General features: G+C 39.1%; 3 protein-coding genes and 1 long non-coding RNA gene across 4 annotated transcripts; 1 reads left to right on the top strand and 3 right to left on the bottom strand.

Annotated features, from left to right (window-relative positions):
* Positions 1-328: 328 nt before the first annotated feature.
* Positions 329-2,770, bottom strand: hoxd10a (homeobox D10a). Its single transcript, XM_047369758.1, has 2 exons — positions 1,596-2,770; positions 329-1,025 (listed from the first exon to the last, which is right to left on the bottom strand). Exons 1-2 carry the CDS (start codon positions 2,299-2,301, stop codon positions 751-753), a joined length of 981 nt encoding a protein of 326 aa, XP_047225714.1. The 5' UTR covers positions 2,302-2,770; the 3' UTR covers positions 329-750.
* Positions 2,771-3,940: 1,170 nt separating this feature from the next.
* On the bottom strand, positions 3,941-8,296 carry hoxd11a (homeobox D11a). The gene is made up of 2 exons (XM_047369759.1): positions 6,782-8,296; positions 3,941-6,103 (listed from the first exon to the last, which is right to left on the bottom strand). The coding sequence occupies exons 1-2, from the start codon at positions 7,407-7,409 to the stop codon at positions 5,868-5,870; spliced, it is 864 nt and encodes a 287-aa protein (XP_047225715.1). The 5' UTR covers positions 7,410-8,296; the 3' UTR covers positions 3,941-5,867.
* LOC124870907 lies at positions 7,422-8,787 on the top strand. The gene is made up of 2 exons (XR_007038901.1): positions 7,422-7,550; positions 8,290-8,787. It is a non-coding gene; the product is annotated as an uncharacterized LOC124870907 (long non-coding RNA).
* Positions 8,788-10,723: 1,936 nt separating this feature from the next.
* On the bottom strand, positions 10,724-13,799 carry hoxd12a (homeobox D12a). Its single transcript, XM_047371069.1, has 2 exons — positions 13,181-13,799; positions 10,724-11,902 (listed from the first exon to the last, which is right to left on the bottom strand). The coding sequence occupies exons 1-2, from the start codon at positions 13,695-13,697 to the stop codon at positions 11,664-11,666; spliced, it is 756 nt and encodes a 251-aa protein (XP_047227025.1). The 5' UTR covers positions 13,698-13,799; the 3' UTR covers positions 10,724-11,663.
* Positions 13,800-17,592: the final 3,793 nt, after the last annotated feature.

The raw sequence follows: 17,592 nt of genomic DNA, 5'->3' as shown, positions 1-17,592 counted from the left end.
CGTTCCTCTTTCACATGGAATAGCATTAAGAGCTGCCTTTTGCATGCTGGGTTATAATTAAAACAATATATTAGTAATTTTATTTAAGCAATAAAAAAATAACTCAACGGAAACGATGTGTTAAATGCGTCTCGCACGCAAATAAAATGTTCGAACATTATTATACGCATGATCTAATACATTTTTGTAGTACTTTAAAACTTTTTTCGCCGCCCGTCTTGGACTTGGAGCGCAAAAAACGCACTTTTCCTTATTTTCGTACATATGTCTCCCCTCCAGCTAACAACCAATAACCTCTGATTAGATGAAGGCAAATAAAACCAGCGTCTTTGACCACATATTTATTGCAAGATACACATGCACCAAAACATGCAATATATCCACAGTTTATCGTTGTTTTCCAACAAGGAAACGTGTTGGCACCGAGCAAAAAGGGGGGCTTGCACATAAAAAGAGCAAAACAAATGTTTCACAAAAACACGACAAGATGTGCTCCCGTGACTCCACAGCTTTGTCATTCCCACTTTATATCAGTCTTTTGGTAAAAATGAAGGAGTGCTTGTTCGCCATGTAATGTTTTAAGACCAAAAAAGTGTTACCCTGTGATGAAATAACACAAACACACGACGCCACGCAACGCAACGCAAGAGACAGTCACAGCTTTGTTCAAAGTTAAGATAAACGTCCAATGCCACGAAAAGCATAAAAAAATAAAAATAAAAATAACTATAACCAGTGGCGCATGGAGGCTCAGGAAAAGGTGAGATTTGAGGTGAGTTCTCGGATGCGGTTTTCTCTGTTCATTTTCTTCAGTTTCATCCTGCGGTTTTGGAACCAGATCTTGACCTGCCTGTCGGTCAGGTTGACGCTCCTGCTGATCTCTAGGCGGCGCTCCCGGGTCAGGTACATGTTGAAGAGGAACTCCTTCTCCAACTCCAAGGTCTGGTGCTTGGTGTAGGGGCACCTCTTCTTCCTGCCGCTCTTCGCCGTGAGCCAGTTGTTTGTCAGCGTGTCACTCATGCAGTCTGCAGATTAAAGGGAAAAAAAAAAATTTAATAAATAAAAAACGAGGAAGACTTCACACTGCTGAGTAGAAACGTCTCACCTGCTGCTTTTGGATCTCACCTCTGGGAAATAACACACAATGTAAATGCTTTCCCCGAATAAGAAAAATAATTTAGAGGAGGTTATTGCAAGGCGTGGACTAAAAATAAACCCCATGATGAAACATCACATTTACCTCTTTTTACTAACATCTATTCTTCTTATAAAAAGTTCAAACTAAACATCTTAACCGCTGTTCAGATAGTCACCATTCATTTGTGAAATTAATAGGAAATTGCTTATTGCAAATTCAATTTGAGACAATAACCTTAAATATTTTATTATAATAATCTAAATAATAATAGATAGGGAACAGAGGGGTTCACGCAGCACGGTAAAAGCACTTAGCTGCCCGTCTGCAACCTGAGAAAGACTATCATTAAACATTACGACTTTAGGGCTGTTTGTGTTTTATACTTGCTTTTATGATGCTACTGGAGCCTCCTCAGAGCTGTAGATAAAAGCTTTTCATTTGACTGCAGCCAACCCACCTTTCCCTTCCTTCTGCAGCAGCAGCTCGGGGCTGGACGCTTCGGTTTTCTCCTCCGAGCCGGACTTTATTGGGTCCGGGCTTTCCCCTCGGATCGGTGTGCTGATGATCGTTTCTGGGTCCCGGACGCTCTTTTCCGCTTCTGCAAAGCCAGAGGAAGAGGAGGCGTGCTGCGGTTTCGGCGTGACCCGGCTGAGCTGCGCTAGTGTTGGGTTCGGGCTCGGCGGCTCCTGGCAGTAGTTTTCCTGGTGCTTCCCGTTAGCGTAGGTTTGGCTCAGTCTGAAGTAGCCTGGAACCGGGATCTCCGGACCGTCCACGGCGCAGGGTTCGGCAATGATGTTCGAATATCCCTCTTTTTGGACTCTCTTATCTGAGTACATGCAGCAGTTGGTCTCTTCCTTGATGCTCTGTGGAAAGGTGCAGTCTGATATCTGCTCTGTTCTGCAGGTTCTGTTAGGATCAGTCCAGGTGTCTACCTGAGGTATGTACGAGTGGACGCTCATGGCCGTGTTTTGGGGGCCGACCTCCCCTCTTTTGCCAAAGGACGGCAGGAGTCCACAGGTTTGCATTCCGTAGGTCCCGTGCATATCCGAGCCGGACGGCATGTACATGCTGCTGTTGGAGTAGAAGCTGTCCGTCCTGCAGGCGCCGATCAAAGAGTCCACTAAGAACGGGTTGGCCGCAGATGAGCTGCTGGGGAAAGACATCCCTATTTTTTGAGAGTTTTAGTTCTTAAGAGGAGAGAGTTGTCTTTTTGTAAGCTGACATGTCTAGGAAAAACAATGTGTAAGTCAGGATGCCTGCGGACCACATGACAAACCCACCAATGAGATTTGAAAATGGCCTTGAGACGCAGCCTCTTCTGGCTGGACGCGCTCACTCTGCGGAGGCAGACGTGGTCAACAGCGACACCTATGACGCGGACTTGAAATTGGTTTTGCAGGACGTGCAAGAGGCTGTATGATTACACTGAAACTAACATATAAAAACAATACGTGAAATTACATAATTAAATGTTACTTTACTCGGGGTCTTTTTATTTTCCAAAAGATTTTGCGTGAACTTTTTTTTTTTTTTTTTACGCACAATGTCCGAAAATATATAAATGTCTCTTTGTGAGTAATAGTCTAAATTTGGATAATGTGTGTGTGTTTGTCTTTCTCTGTGTGTGTGTGTGTGTGTGTGTGTAAAGATCTGTTATTGGGTGTTTTTTAGGATATTTGTATTACCTGTTGAAAAAATAAAAATTTAAAGTAGCAATGCACTTAAAGTTTCTCTGTTTATTTGTTTTATTTCTAGGACGGTGGGAGAAATGTTCTTTGAAAAAAATTATTGAAAAAGCCACAGAGGCTAAAATATGCGTCCAGCTTTGCCCAGACAAAGAGGTTCGACGAACCGCAGAGCTTTGGGTTTTCAGAGCTCTAAGGTACACCTGAGACTTTGCTCACATAGAAAGGCTTTATGTTATTCTTGTCATAAATTAGATCTTTATTTTTATCTCACTCTGCATGTTAAAAATAACCCACTGGAGGCAGCGGAGTGCGCAGTCTCAAGACTGTCGTTGTTGATTTTGGGCACGATGGAGAGTGTTTTTATTAAAACCAGCACTTAAAAAAATCTGGGAGCGATTATTAGGATAAAGGCCACAATATCTGCCATTCATAATATCATAATGGGCAATACTACTACCACTAATAACAATAATAATAATAATAATAATAATAATAATAATAATGCGATTTCAAAGATAGCTGTAATGCCTAAAATAATGGCAGAATGGTCTGAGGGATAAAACATAAATTAAATGTTATCTGTTATATGTTGAAGTCATTGGGGGGAAAAAAACACATTGTAATAAAAATCATTGCAACATTGAAGATGAACAAATAATTCATAAAAATAAATTAAATGAAAATAAATACAAAATCAGGAAAAATGATACATTTCGCTTTTAATGAGAACAATTTTAACAGTGATCACTGCCCAAAGTCAATGTTACACTTTCAGGATAATGTGTAAACAAAACCGCTTTATTGGGGCTATATTGGTCAAGTGAAGCCAATGGTTCATAAAACACATTGAAATTATACACTGAATGGGAATGATAAGAAAGAACGTCCCAACTAAAAATAAGAAAATTAAACTGCTGAACACTTATGTCACTGTTATTTTAATAATAATAACGATGATAATAATCTAAAAAAATGATATAGATAGATAGATAGATAGATAGATAGATAGATAGATAGATAGATAGATAGATAGATAGATAGATAGATAGATAGATAGATAGATAGATAGATAGATAGATAGATAGATAGATAGATAGATAGATAGATAGATAGATAGATAGATAGATAGATAGATAGATAGATAGATAGATAGATAGATAGATAGATAGATAGATAGATAGATAGATAGATAGATAGATAGATAGATAGATAGATAGATAGATAGATAGATAGATAGAAAATTATAATGTAATGCTATATGCTGATATACTGTATAAATAAATAAAGCGTTTCCCCAGGTCAAACACAGTTTTGACTGTTTTAATAAAGGTTGACAGAGTAAATTCACAATATATGTATATGTTTTTCAATTTGGCATTGATGTATCTCAGAGGTTTCAAATGATACAGACAAAGACAGATGATTGTTCATAAAATAACAGATAGAAAAATTAGATATTACCTTTAACCTGTAGAACTGTCACTAGTTTGCATTACTGGCCCCTAAAGACCCAGAGACGGACCTGAACTAAATTGGTAACTACTCAGTTCAAACCTCAGTTGAAAATCTGACTGGTTGGTAAATGGGAATTATTTTAATACACTGGGACACTGACAACCAAGGGAAAAAAACATATTCAACAACAATTACAGAAAATAAAAATAATTAATTAAAAATATAATAATTGATGCATAAATGCCTTATTTTTAATTTATTACTAATTAAACAAGTGCCTTTAGGGGGTATTTCCGGCAGGCTAAAAAAAATAAATTCTGAAACCCCTAATAAATGATTCAGCTGAAGAAACTGCTTAAAATAAAATCTCAGTAACCCCTGGGCAGAACAGATTGTTCCACCTCGGACTGCTTTTCCATGTTGGATACATATTAAATTTAAAGTCTGCGTTTCCACTCAGCTAGATTTGAAAGTCTGCCCTCATGTGGATACAATGTGAATTCAAAAAAAAAAAAAAAAAAAAAACTCCACGCAGTTAGTGATCCTTTATCATGCCAGTATAAAATCACGACCCATGGAGATTAGGGTGCATGACTGCAAGACGTGAGGAATAACTTAAACATTAATTCCACACACATGACTTCACCCGCGTTTATTGCTGCTCAAACTGCAGCGAGACCATACTAATGATCATGGTCTGCACTGCATATATTATTATTAGAGTTCTGCAACAAAGGGGCAGAATTGTTGCAGCCAGATGGCTTTACTCTTTGCAGGACATTGTTGCAAAATGGAGCTTCCCAACACGCTTCCAGCACGTTCAAGCACATTTTACCGGCTCGCAAATAAGGAAAAACTTTTAACATCCCTTATGTTTTCCCACTGCTTCCCGGTCTTTGCAGGTAACGTTACAGGCGCCTGGACATACCAAAAAGCATGACTGAATGGATGATGAATGATGGAAAACGTTACAGAAATGTCTCTAAATGTGGAGTTAAATAAGCGCTTTAAGACCGGAAAGAAGATCGGTCCTCATGTGGTCTGGGGTTGCTGAGACACGACAGTTCAATAGCCCCTTATTTAGATCTTTACAGCTACTTTTTATTATGCTGTCTAGACGGTTCAAGGTTTAGCAAACAATTCGGTTTTTCAAAGCAGAGGAAACAACGGGATCTTCCAAGCATCTAAGCGCCAAACTGAAATTGCGCTACTGGATGTTTTTGGGCACAAAAAGACAAAAGCAGTAATGATAAAAGAAATCCCTTTTTTTTTTTTCTTTTTTTGAGCCCAAATTTCGTAGCTGAGCTCATTTGTTCTGCTCATAATTTCACAATACATAACATCTATTACGTGCATTTTACAAATATATCTACAAAAGCAATAAAGGAGGAATATATTTAATATGATTTCAAAATTAAAATGACAATATTCTGCCGATGAAGCCAATAAATGCATGAAGACCTTTAAATAAACGTACCAGCCATCTAAAATATGTGGCAAATTATGTTGCAGTTCTTACGTAGTACCAAGAAGCTTCTTTAGTTCAGTCTGTATTTGTCTTTGGATGTTAATGTCAGCCTCGGACATCAGAATAAAGGGTTTCCAGTAAAATACTGTAGGCGGTCGCGGTTGAGTTTTTTCTCCTTCATTCTCCTGTTCTGAAACCAAATTTTCACCTGGCGATCCGTCAGGTTCAACATCCTGGACAGCTGCAGCCGCTTCTCTCTGTTTATGTACACGTTGAAGAAAAACTCTCGTTCAAGTTCTCGGATTTGGTATTTGGAGTAGGGGCATCTCTTCTTCCGGGACTTGGCTGATGAACCTGCAAAGCAGAAGAAATAAAGCAATCGTGAGAAAAACCAACCTCCTCATAAGAAAAGAAAGGTATGGTGAGCGTCCAGGATCACAGAGCCTACAAGTGCAGTAAACCGGGTAAAAAAAATGCAATAACTTTGTCAGGCCTTTATTTGTAGGAAGGCCCTGACGTAAACATCCACACACACACACACACACACACACACACACACACACACACACACACACACACACACACACACACACACACACACACACACACACACACACACACACACACACCCACACACACACACACACACACACCATTCAGAGGTAATCTGCATTAAAAAGACTTGATTGTCACGCGTATTTTGGCACTCAGTTTCATCCTAAATCTGCCTTAACAATATTGAACCCTCCGCCAAAATGATCACTTTTTTAATGCTCCATCGATTCAAGTTAAATCAATCTACACTGTATTTCCTTGCATACAGGAAGGCTTAAAGCACGGTTGCTTTAACTGTTTCCCATTGTAAAGTCCTTTACAACCGTAAAGTAAATCTTATTGGGATATAAAAGCTTTTGCATGCTTATAAAGGTGCATATAACCCACGGATCGTCACGGAGGCGGACACTACAGCCCAGACGCTTCAATCCCATGTTGCTCATCGTAGAAAGAAGGAAACACACTGATTACACTTACTCTGTCGGTTGCCCTTGTCGCCGCAGTTGGAGGATGAGTCCTCGTCGACGCTCCCGGGAGGTTCTGCGATGTGTTGTTCCAGTTTGGTTACAGCGTGGCTGATGTTCGTGGCGTCAACATCATCACGGTGATCGTGGGCAGTAGGCTCTGCAGCCTTTTGTTTGGGGTGCTCCGTGTTAGGAGAGTCAAAGAACTGGTCGAAGCCCTGGGGGAGAACGCCGTTTCGGCTCACTCCGGCGAAGAAATTGCACTGCGCGCTGGTTCCCCCGTGGTGACCGTACAATGGCTCATTTTTAAATATCACATCCGCCCTGCCGCTTGATGACTGGATCAGTTCCCGGTGCATTATCTCGTCCGTTGAGTAGTAAGACGCGTAATTGCCCCTGTAGTGCCATTTGGGATGGTCCAGTCCATAATCCCTGAAAGCGACATCTCGAACAGGTTGGACTTGGGGTATGTTTGGCGAATAGGGGAAATTTATCTGACACGAAGTGGTCTGCGGCAGAAAGGATGAGACAGAGGTGAAATCGGGTGCTGAAACGTAATAAGTGCAGCTGGGCAAAAACATATTTGACGCACAGCTGCGATCGTCGAATTCCGTCATTTTTCTTCTTCCCTTTTCCTCCATGCAACACAGGGACGGAGTTGGCGGCTCGGCCGTGCTAAACTTTGTCCATCTGTAGCACCGCGGGCGTGTGGAGAGACCCCAACAGTGGGGAAAAATCGGAAACGCAGGCAGACCTGCAATACATCTTGATCGATTCCTGAGGTAATTGTGTCATGTGATCCAGCTAAGAAATTACCATACATCAATATCAGTCATTAAAAACAGCCTGGAAAAAAGCAACTCATGTGAGCGCTTACAAGAGACTCTATTGGCTGCCTGGCTGCAACGGAAACTCCTCTCCAGCCCTTTTTTTACCCCAAAGCTCAAAGAAAAAAAGACATTTTTTTTAACCATTGCTGGGATATTGATTCTAATGCTTTACAGCAGGATCATCCTCGCTGGAGATTGATCTCTGCAGCCGCACCCACACGATGCGTCAGTAAATTCAGAGAATGCATTGTCTATAGGCAACAGTTGAAAAGGTGATCTCCACGTTTAAAGCAAGGTCACCATGCCAGCAGAATCGAGATTTCTGAAAAAAAATGTCAAACTTCATAGGTGATGGCCACTATGCGGCATGCGGACTTACATGCACGCAAAGGAATGGAAGAAATTGGGTATTTGCATAAATTATAAGACAAAAAGCAATGGCCAGCAGCATAGTGGAACACAGGAGGCACTGGTGCAACAATGGAAACAATGACAGACCTAATTTTATAACTAATTTCTTTGTTTGGATGTTTTGCAAATCAATTAATTAATATGCAGGCAATACTTAAATATGTAAAATGCCAGAAAAAAATCAAAACAAAAAAATCCTATAGAGTCAAATGTGAATATCTGGGCACATTCTGCACTGCCAAGTCCAAAACAACTGGCTTTGACCGTCTGTCTTGTCTAGGTGATGTCCAACAAGTCTCCTCTGCGGCCATATCGTTTTATTGCCCCGCAGGCAGCCATGCGTGCACAGCTCACCTCCTTCCTCGGTGGGAAAACCCAAGTTAAAAACACAAGGGGAAGGACATAGCTCATCACTCCAGCCTCGAAAAATTTTGTTTGGAATTGTGAGTACTGTTTTTCTTTAGCTTTTTTATTTGTTATTTTTTTACCCACAAAAGGAGGTTGGCCTATTAGATTTTTGGTCCGTTTGCAACATTATCATATTCACACAAGCAAAAATAATATATCCCACTCAAACTCCTGTTTCACTTTACGCAGAGGAGCAGGGTGCACTGAAGAGCCCCGAAGCAATAAAGATGAAACAGAAAACAACGTCTGCATTTGTTGATTGGTTTGCATAATTAAAAAGGTGAAGATTTCTTGTACCCCCTTTAATTCAGAAGGCATTGGCATGCAGGAATGTTTGTCTGTCAGTGAAGAATAAATCTGCAGAACTATATTGATTTGTAAGAAGCTTTTGTCTGAACATAAAGTTAGAGTGACTTGTTGCTCATCATTTCGTATAAATGTTTAAACAAATGTATTCTATGTCCTTGAAATTACGGTCCAGCCAGCACAGACGAAGTTTGACGTGTGTTTTAATGTGTTTTTTTGTTTTTGTTTTTTTTTGATAGTCAAAAATACGCACCTTAATACTGAATAACTGCCGACTACTGAAAGGTGAAGCTGTCTTAGGAAAACACGCAGGAGCTCTTACTTATAGCACATAATTTTTTGACAAATTTCCAGGCATAAAAAACAGCTGGCCTTTATAGAAGTGTGGTCTTAAGAGGTTTAATCATTTAAACAGTTTGTGGCATAAGTATCGCTTTATTATTATTATTAGAAATTTAAGACAGTTGCACCAAAATATTTTCTCAGTTCAGGTGCTGTAGAGGTGAGCTTTATGCAAAGTCAACTCAGTGAATGTTTTTTTTTTTATACAATAACTGCAGAAAAATGCTTGGTTATTCCTAAAGTTACCCCATGGTAGTGTTACAAAATAGAATTTATGTTGTGCGTAAAATCTAAATGCTTATACGAAAAATGTGATCCGGATCCTTTCCTTAAGAAAAAAAAATTCGAGACTCACACAAACCAACATCTTTGTGCTCGGACTGCTTGAAGCAGCAGTCATGCTAACTTGACCTTAACTTTGTATTTGCACGCCCAAATGTGTTTAGGAGCAGGAACAAGAATCAGCTTGGCCAAAACCTACCCAAGATAATACTAATACTAAGCAAAGAGAATCAAATGTCTTTTAAAAAATTGTATTTAAAGCATTTAAAGGTTGTGTGTTGAGATAATAAACAGACAAAATGTCAAATACATACAAACTCGGTGATAGCAGTATGGAAAATGTGGTAAAAGTGCTGTGACAAATCTAATATTTAGAAGAAAAAGAACTTGAAGAGTCTCCAGAGCAGCAACCTCACTTTTACTACTCATTTTTCGTCTCTTCATGAACATATAATATAATATAATATAATATATACGATGTCAGAGAAATAACTGAGCTCCAGCGAAGCGGCCATGAGAACTTTATTATGTGTGGAGCAGCCACAGATGGACGGTCTCCATTGTTATGTCTCCCACGTTGCTCCTCTGGTGCGTCGTCCTTTTCCCAAAGAGCAGGATCTTCAGGTTCTTATCTGTGTCGCAGTGTGACAGTTTGAGACCTCCAGGCCAGTTCTCAACCAAAATGGGAAACTAGCTTTTCAGAAAAAAAAGAATTGTACTTTGGGGACTGTTTTGTGGCTAAGGTGCACTTAGCATGGTAGAGATACTCAGGAGGTGTTTGACTCTTGAATTACACCCGACACAATGTGTCACAGCCACAGGAATTTCCAACTGTGGGTAATGGCTGCGGCTGCTGTCTTACGCACAGCGAGGAGGATTTATCGCTGATTGAAAAAAAGAAAGGGATATTAACAATTGGGGTAGTTTGTATTAGATTAAGTGTTGAATTTTCTATTAAGGGATATGATATAATGTTAATGTGGGCTAGAAATAGCATTTACTGCTTGCTGGATGTACGCATTTGAAGCAGTAGTGGTGAGAGGGTCTGCATTTGTTTACTGTTTCTCTTCGGTAGAACTGCAGAGTTGGGCTTAGAAAACAAACTTGATTTTTAGCTCTACGGGTAAAATTATTTTAAATCAGGTGCAATTGCCTTTCTGAATGATTGCGAATTCAACAAATATGGTATTAAATATAATTTCCAAGAGAGATGTATGACTCCCTGTCACATGCATGAGAAGCAGCGGTGTTAATGGGAGCGCTTGCACGTTTTGTGTGTATATATATATATATATATATATATATATATATATATATATATATATATATATATATATATATATACTGTGTGAAATTCAACAATATTCAACAACATGTATTTTAAAATTATGTTTATTTACAAAAGGCGACTGGTCATGTTTTCTTCTGGTTCCCTACAGTTGCATGCTTTCTGATATTAAAAACCACTCAAAGCTTTTTCAAATACACCTCCAGCATGTGTTTAACCCAATCCAAGAATCAAGAGTGGCTTTGCAACCATGTGAAAAATAAATAGAGTAAAGCTTTTATTTCGGGGGAATGTCTGACGGCTAAGACTTTATACTTGCGCAGTAAAGTATAAATAATATAATAAAAAATGTAAGATTATGAAATTGATTTAGAATGAATTAAACTGGCGGATCTGAACTTTGCTTCAGCGAAACGTGTGATCAAAGGGGCAAGCAAGTACAATATAGTTTACAATAGCCTACATATTTTTCCTAATGATTTGTCATTCCGTTATAACAAACCTGACAATATACACACCAGGGAACGACACGAGTCATAATAAGGAAACCTTTCCGCTAAATTGACCTAAGAATTGGGATTAAATAGCATCTGTTATATTTTCATTTGAGCCGACAAGAAACACCAGAATTGTAGCTTAATATTTTAAGCGTCTTATTTGAGTTCTACGAAATACACTTTGTCTTCGTATGGGTGTGTGCGAATTAATTGTGTGTAGCGTGAATATTTCTGATTTAAACTAAAACAATCCTTTCTTGCAATCCTTTCCTAAACTGAACCAAAGTGCTTTTGTTGCCTCAGACAGACCACAGACAGCGGAGAGTAAAGACTCAGGCGTCCGGTCTGTAGTGGTGACAGTCGTGCGCTTTGTGCTCCAGCAATCCGCTCCACAATCCTCCCAACGTCCACAAAAATAAAACCAATATGTACAATTTAATACCAGCGAAGACATACAGAAGACAGACGGGATGGGGAATTAATGTCTGAAATTAATGCCCAGTCGGTTCAGGATCAAGTCCAAAGGTCACATCAGTATGAGGAGAAAGCGTGTTCGCGCATCATGAGGCGCTTCTTCTTCATCCTGCGGTTCTGGAACCAGATTTTCACCTGTTGGTCGCTCAGGGCGAGTCTGTCTGACAGTTCTTTGCGTTTCTGCCGGTTGATGAACTCACTCATCAGAAATTCATTCTCAAGTTCAGCCAGCTGGGGCTTCGTGTAAGGCTTCCTCTTCTTCCGCGCTTTCACGTGTGAGGAGCACCAGGGGGCACCTGGACAGGGGAGGGGAAAGAGACCACAGGTTTTACACTTGTCCATAAAACCTCATCAACATTTTTTTTTTAAAGTCCAATTTTGATGGATGTATAATATTTTACTTATTGGGAAATGTTGCAAAGCTAAATTGGACTATATTTTACTAGAATTACAGTTGTATTGGACTGTGTGCAAGTTGATCTGAATCTGTTTATGTGATCGCACTGAATTGGATGGATATCATGCTACAAAAAAAAAAAAAAAAAAAAACTTTGCGGGAAAATAAAGGAGGTGCACTGATCAGTCGCCAGAAGTCAGATCATCAAACACTTTTTATCCAAAGCACCAGAACTAAGAACTCCCATCATCGTCGGTCTATAAATGCAAAGAACAACAGCCTGTATATCGATGCATCTTTTTAAGTTGAACTAAAATCAAATAAAAGTAGGCCTTATTTGATGAGGGCATTCTTGCAATCCCTTCATTTATTGTTGGATTCAAAGGTTCTACCTCTATTGTGGAGTCTGGAGTAATCTTTTTATGTTCAAGTGGCAAAGTCCGTAGCAAATTATGAGGGGAAAGGTCAAAACTGGAAGATCTCAAAGAAAACTGGAAATTGGTATTACCCAGCAAGAACCTGATTGATGCGTTTCTAGAAATTACTAAATTATTTTAAAGGAGGCCACTTGCCTCATTGTAATGTAGATTCTAGTCTGTATTTTACAGACACAATGTCACTGTGATTGCCACGCATGCACTGGTTATGTTCAAATGTCACATCATTGTCGGTTTTCACTTTTATCATCTGTAGCTTTTTAATTATTTTCCCTTGTAGAATTGCACTCTTGCCTATTTTAGTACAGATTTCTGGGAAATTTATACTACATTACATTTATTACATTTTATCTGGGGATCTCTTTGTATACATTTCCTGTTGTATTTCTGTTGTGGTTTTTTGTTTGTTTGCTTGTTTGTTTTGGTTAATTGTTTTACCCTTTTGCAACTTTACCCTTTGCTAATTATATGCACAGTCCATATATGTTTTAGGTGTATAACACAGCATGTGACAAGCAATGGTTTGAATCCTGGATCTATCCAAGAAGCACAAAAACAGTGGCTAAGGTTTTCAGGGCATGTAGCAGGGTGTTAACCCTTTTTTTCCTCTTAAATCCAACCCCAAAGGTTTTAGTCCGCATAAACATATTTAATTTAGAGGGTTAAACAAGTCAAATGGAGGCGAATTTTGTCAATGAAATGTTAAATATGCAAATGAAATTGTCTTTTTTGTCCTTCACCTTGGCCAAATGTGATCCTGGAGCACGGGTTGTTTGATGGTGTCTCATTGGGTTTGTGCTCCTGTTTGGTGCCGCTCAGAGGAGCTGAAGAATCCGGATCAGGCTGAGTCTCAGAGCAGTGTAACCCTGTTTCCAACTCTGAGAACCCATGGATCCCGTGTTCCGAAACGTATACAGCTTCCCCCAGCCTGCCAGCCTCCGCCGTCTTTTGGAAGCACCGAGCCTCGTCGCGCTCCTCCGGGTGCGCCTTGAGGAGGCCGCCGGCGGAGCTGGTAAAAGGAGGACAGAACCCTCCAAATGCGCGGCTCTGAGTCGGAGGAGCCGTGACACACGAACTTGATGGAGACCACGGGTGCGCGCACACGTCTCTCCTGCCGTACGCCGGGAGCTGATGCAGCCCCGGTATGTGGGCCCCATTGCCGCGGAGGTTGGAGAAGTAGAGCGATTCTGGAGCAGCGAAATTCAGCAGAGAACCAACATAGCCGGGATTTAAGGGATTCCGTTCACACATTTCCATGGAGCTTTGCACAAACCGCTTTCTTGCAAGCTCCTTTTGCAACTCCCGAAGAATAAAGGGAAGGTAATTGTTGATTTGTTAATGCGGCGTCACGTGATATGCAAAATATGTTGTCCGCCCCACCCTTGTCCCCCAATCCTACAAAGCAAAACAAATCCATGGGGTAATATGTTGGTATAAACTAGAACAAGCAGCTGTTTTCATGCTGCAACCATTAAATTACAACATCCCGTGAAACTTTTATTATTTTTCTGTTCAGCTCTGCAGAATATGAGTTTGATTACAGCAGCTATAACATGACCAAGGTGACTGAGAGTCACGACGGAAACGCAAAGATCGATTCCTCTTTCATATAAAGCGCAACATAAGCATATTATGGGCGCAGCTCATAAAATATTCAGACCCGCTTTGGTAACAGAGCTGCTTCTGCTTACTTTGTGGTCTCCATTTTACAGGCTGTTCAAGCCACGTTTTATTCGTATAAAGGCCCTAAAGCTCTGGAGAAAGGCGCAGCTATAATGAAACACATCAGCACGAAAAACTCCGGTGGATTTGGTTTGGCCAACACCTTTTTTTTTCCGTTTTATACGTAAAACCTATTGACTCAGTGTCAAAATATTCCACCTGCATCCTCTGTGGGCCAAAATGTTCACAGCTGAAAAGAAAAACGGCTACTGTCTTACAAAAAACGTAAAAACCGAAAGAAAACCCTAACCGCATCATTCCCCTATATGCTCCTGTTTAACGATTTAGGCAAATGTTCACAACACATAACATAACTGAAGATGGAAAACACCAAATTGTCGATAGTGGCCTCTTTTCATCAGCTATGTTATATATTTTCTCACGCAATTTGCCAAAGAAGCATAATAATGCTTTGGATTGTGACCGCCGTCTGGACGTGTGTATTTATATAGCCCAAAACCAAAGTGTTTAACATGCATACAATGCGTGTCCACACGTTGTCCTGCGTGTTTTAAGTTGTTTCAGAGTTTTTCAACACAATTTGATCACGACACTATAAAAATGAATTTTGGAAGGTATTAAATATTTGGCAATGAAATTATTTATATTTCACTTAAACAGGTTAGCTTGTAATTGTAATTTTCATTAATAATGATTCTAATAAAATATCTTGATCAGACTGGATTGGATTGGATTGAAATAAATTAGATTTTTTTTCTTTTTGTTCGTTCCGGCAACAAGTTTGACAATGTCGTATAGCATGAATAGGTGCAAACAGAGGGAAATGCACTTAATTTTAGAAGCTGGACTTCTGCCTTACTTTAGCGAAAGCGCTAATGCCAAATTCAGACTGGATGTGTAGTTTTTTAACCTTCAGACAGTCAAGGTTTTCATTGGATAGCTGTGGTTGTCAAGGGAAGAACTTACAAGCCTTGGTGGAATAGATTTAAATAGCTTTATCAACATTTTGGCCACATTTCATGTCTAAATCCAAAATCAATCCTTAGTTTTGGCAACATCCCAGGACCAATCAGATGAGCAAAAATGATCTAAATAACCAGTTAGTAGTACTTTAAACATAATTGGAATTTAACTAATTGATTTACATGTCTTTCAGATGTTAAACTTAGTCTTATTAGGGAAAATAACAACCATATGTTTCATAAGTGTATCCTACTTTTTCTTTCTTTATCTCAGTTAAATCCAAGCATTTTCAGATAGTGAACTTGGAGCCTGCAGGTCTTCACTGATGAACACTTAGACTCCATCCTTCCTGATGAAAGAGATCTATGATGTCTTACCTTGAAGAATAATGGTTAATATAATATATTTTCACACGTAATCCAAGTGGAATACGTGTAAATACAGTATTTTGCCACTTTCGTTTATATCGTGACTGAGAGCATTTATATCTTTATAATCATGTACTAATAAATAATCACTGAGATAGGATATATATATATATATATATATTTAAGTCTTGCAATTTTTAACATTTTACAATTGTAATGGAAACATTGCTTTGGAGGTTGTAAATTATGCTGTGGTGTTTGCCCTGTTTGCACTGGTATTTGTAGATACATTTAAATATCAGTGTTTTTTTTTATCACTGTTAGTTCAACTCATTGCTTTGTTTTCAGTACATACCGTGCAGATATCATACAACTGCAACTGCTACAAATAATAGTTATAATAGTAATAATAATAATATAACAGTATAGAATCTGGCTCAATCAAATAAAACGTTTATGAAAAGTTAAAGCTGGCGTTTGAGGAAAACATCGATTAAATTATTACTTTTAATCCTACAAATGTCAAACAATGCGTGTGTTTCTCTTTAGCTTCCAAACCATGCAGCCAAACGGACATTAATTCAGCGCCAAGCCTCTGTTACAACAACATGTAAATGTGATTTTATCTTTCCTCATATCTATCGCATCAAACGCGGCTGTTAGTTTTTGCTGGTTTGGGGTATTTAATGCTGTCCTCAATAAACATGGGCTCTAAAGCTGCGGCCACTCCTCATAAACTCCTCAATTGCAAAATTAAGCAACGTTTTATTGTCGTTTACAGCTCCTCGATCCCCATGTTTACGGTGCCAGGAGCCAAAGCGAGGAGTTCTAGTCTGGCTGATTTCCACGGCCTTTGACGGAAGCGCTTCCCCGTCTATTGTCCTTGGTAATAAACTTGCTGCTCCCCTCGTTCAAGTTCTCTGCACTGAGAAACGCCTCGAAACATCCAGACTCTCAGCGGCAAACTGCGAGTCAGTGGATGGAAAAGATAAGCATAATACAGATGGAAAAATAGGCCTTTCTCTTCTTGTCATATTAAGACTTGCAGGTTAATAAGCAGCACGCTTTTGATTGTGGAGAATCACGCTTATTTACTCAGTACGAACAATCTTAAACTTTATCGTGCATTAAAGGAAAAACCAGACCCGAGTGTTCCCTGGAGAATTTCATTGACTATCAGGAGTAAACTGAATTATTTCATGATACCTGCAAAGTTAATTATAAAGCCGTGAGTTAATCTTGCTCAAACAAATTAAATATCAAAAGAAGAGCCATTAGGCACTAATTAAAAAACAAATAATTTCCAGCTAAATATTTTTCGGATCTGCCTGTTATTACAGCGAGGAGACAGAAACTCACTGCGGAGGGCGATATCTCAAATAAGCAATTTAATTTTACTGAGTGGAAAATTAAACAGCTCGTTTGATGGAAAAGCGCTGCTTGTTTATTATCGCCGGCGATTATTATCCGCTGTGATGCAGCTCTCACTTTAATATGAAACTCAATAAGACCAGACGATTTAAATCAGGAAATAGTAAACAATGAAGAAAAGTGGGAATTTTAATCAAAGAAAATGTATTAGTTAAAGCTGCTGTGAAGTAGAATGAGGTACTGGTTCTGAATATATTCCGAGTTGCACTAAACTCTTAACGGCAGCCCACATTGTTTCCCAGAATAGAAACCAACATGTTTCCTTCTATACTCATATACAGAGAGCTGCATTGCCTGTCTTTAAAAGCACATATTATTATTATTATTAGGGGAAAAAATACACTTTTAATTAGATTCAGCAAAAAGTAATTTTATATATAAACGAATTGTTTATTGAATTATTTAAATGTTAAGATGCGTTCATTTGATATCAACTGAAAGTTGAACCGGATCTGAATAATTTGCTGTTTATCTTGAAAAGTGCCGCGAGAGAGAAAAGTCTAATGCATTAGGCCTATATAAATAAACAGAACAGAAGTTTAAATAATTCAAACATCAAATTCGCTTTCTAGAAACAAGCTGTGCCTAAATACCAGTTTACCAATATGTATTTGACAATATCAGAAAAAAAAAAGCACTTAGAAGTCACAGGGTGGCAAAATAAAGTAAATTGCCTGGACCACATTATGTATATGATGCTGTAGAGT

The sequence above is a fragment of the Girardinichthys multiradiatus genome, chromosome 7 (assembly GCF_021462225.1).
Source record: "Girardinichthys multiradiatus isolate DD_20200921_A chromosome 7, DD_fGirMul_XY1, whole genome shotgun sequence".
Lineage (NCBI taxonomy): Eukaryota > Metazoa > Chordata > Actinopteri > Cyprinodontiformes > Goodeidae > Girardinichthys > Girardinichthys multiradiatus.
The sequence above is the reverse complement of the archived record's forward strand: the minus strand, read 5'-3'. Positions and strand labels throughout refer to the sequence as shown.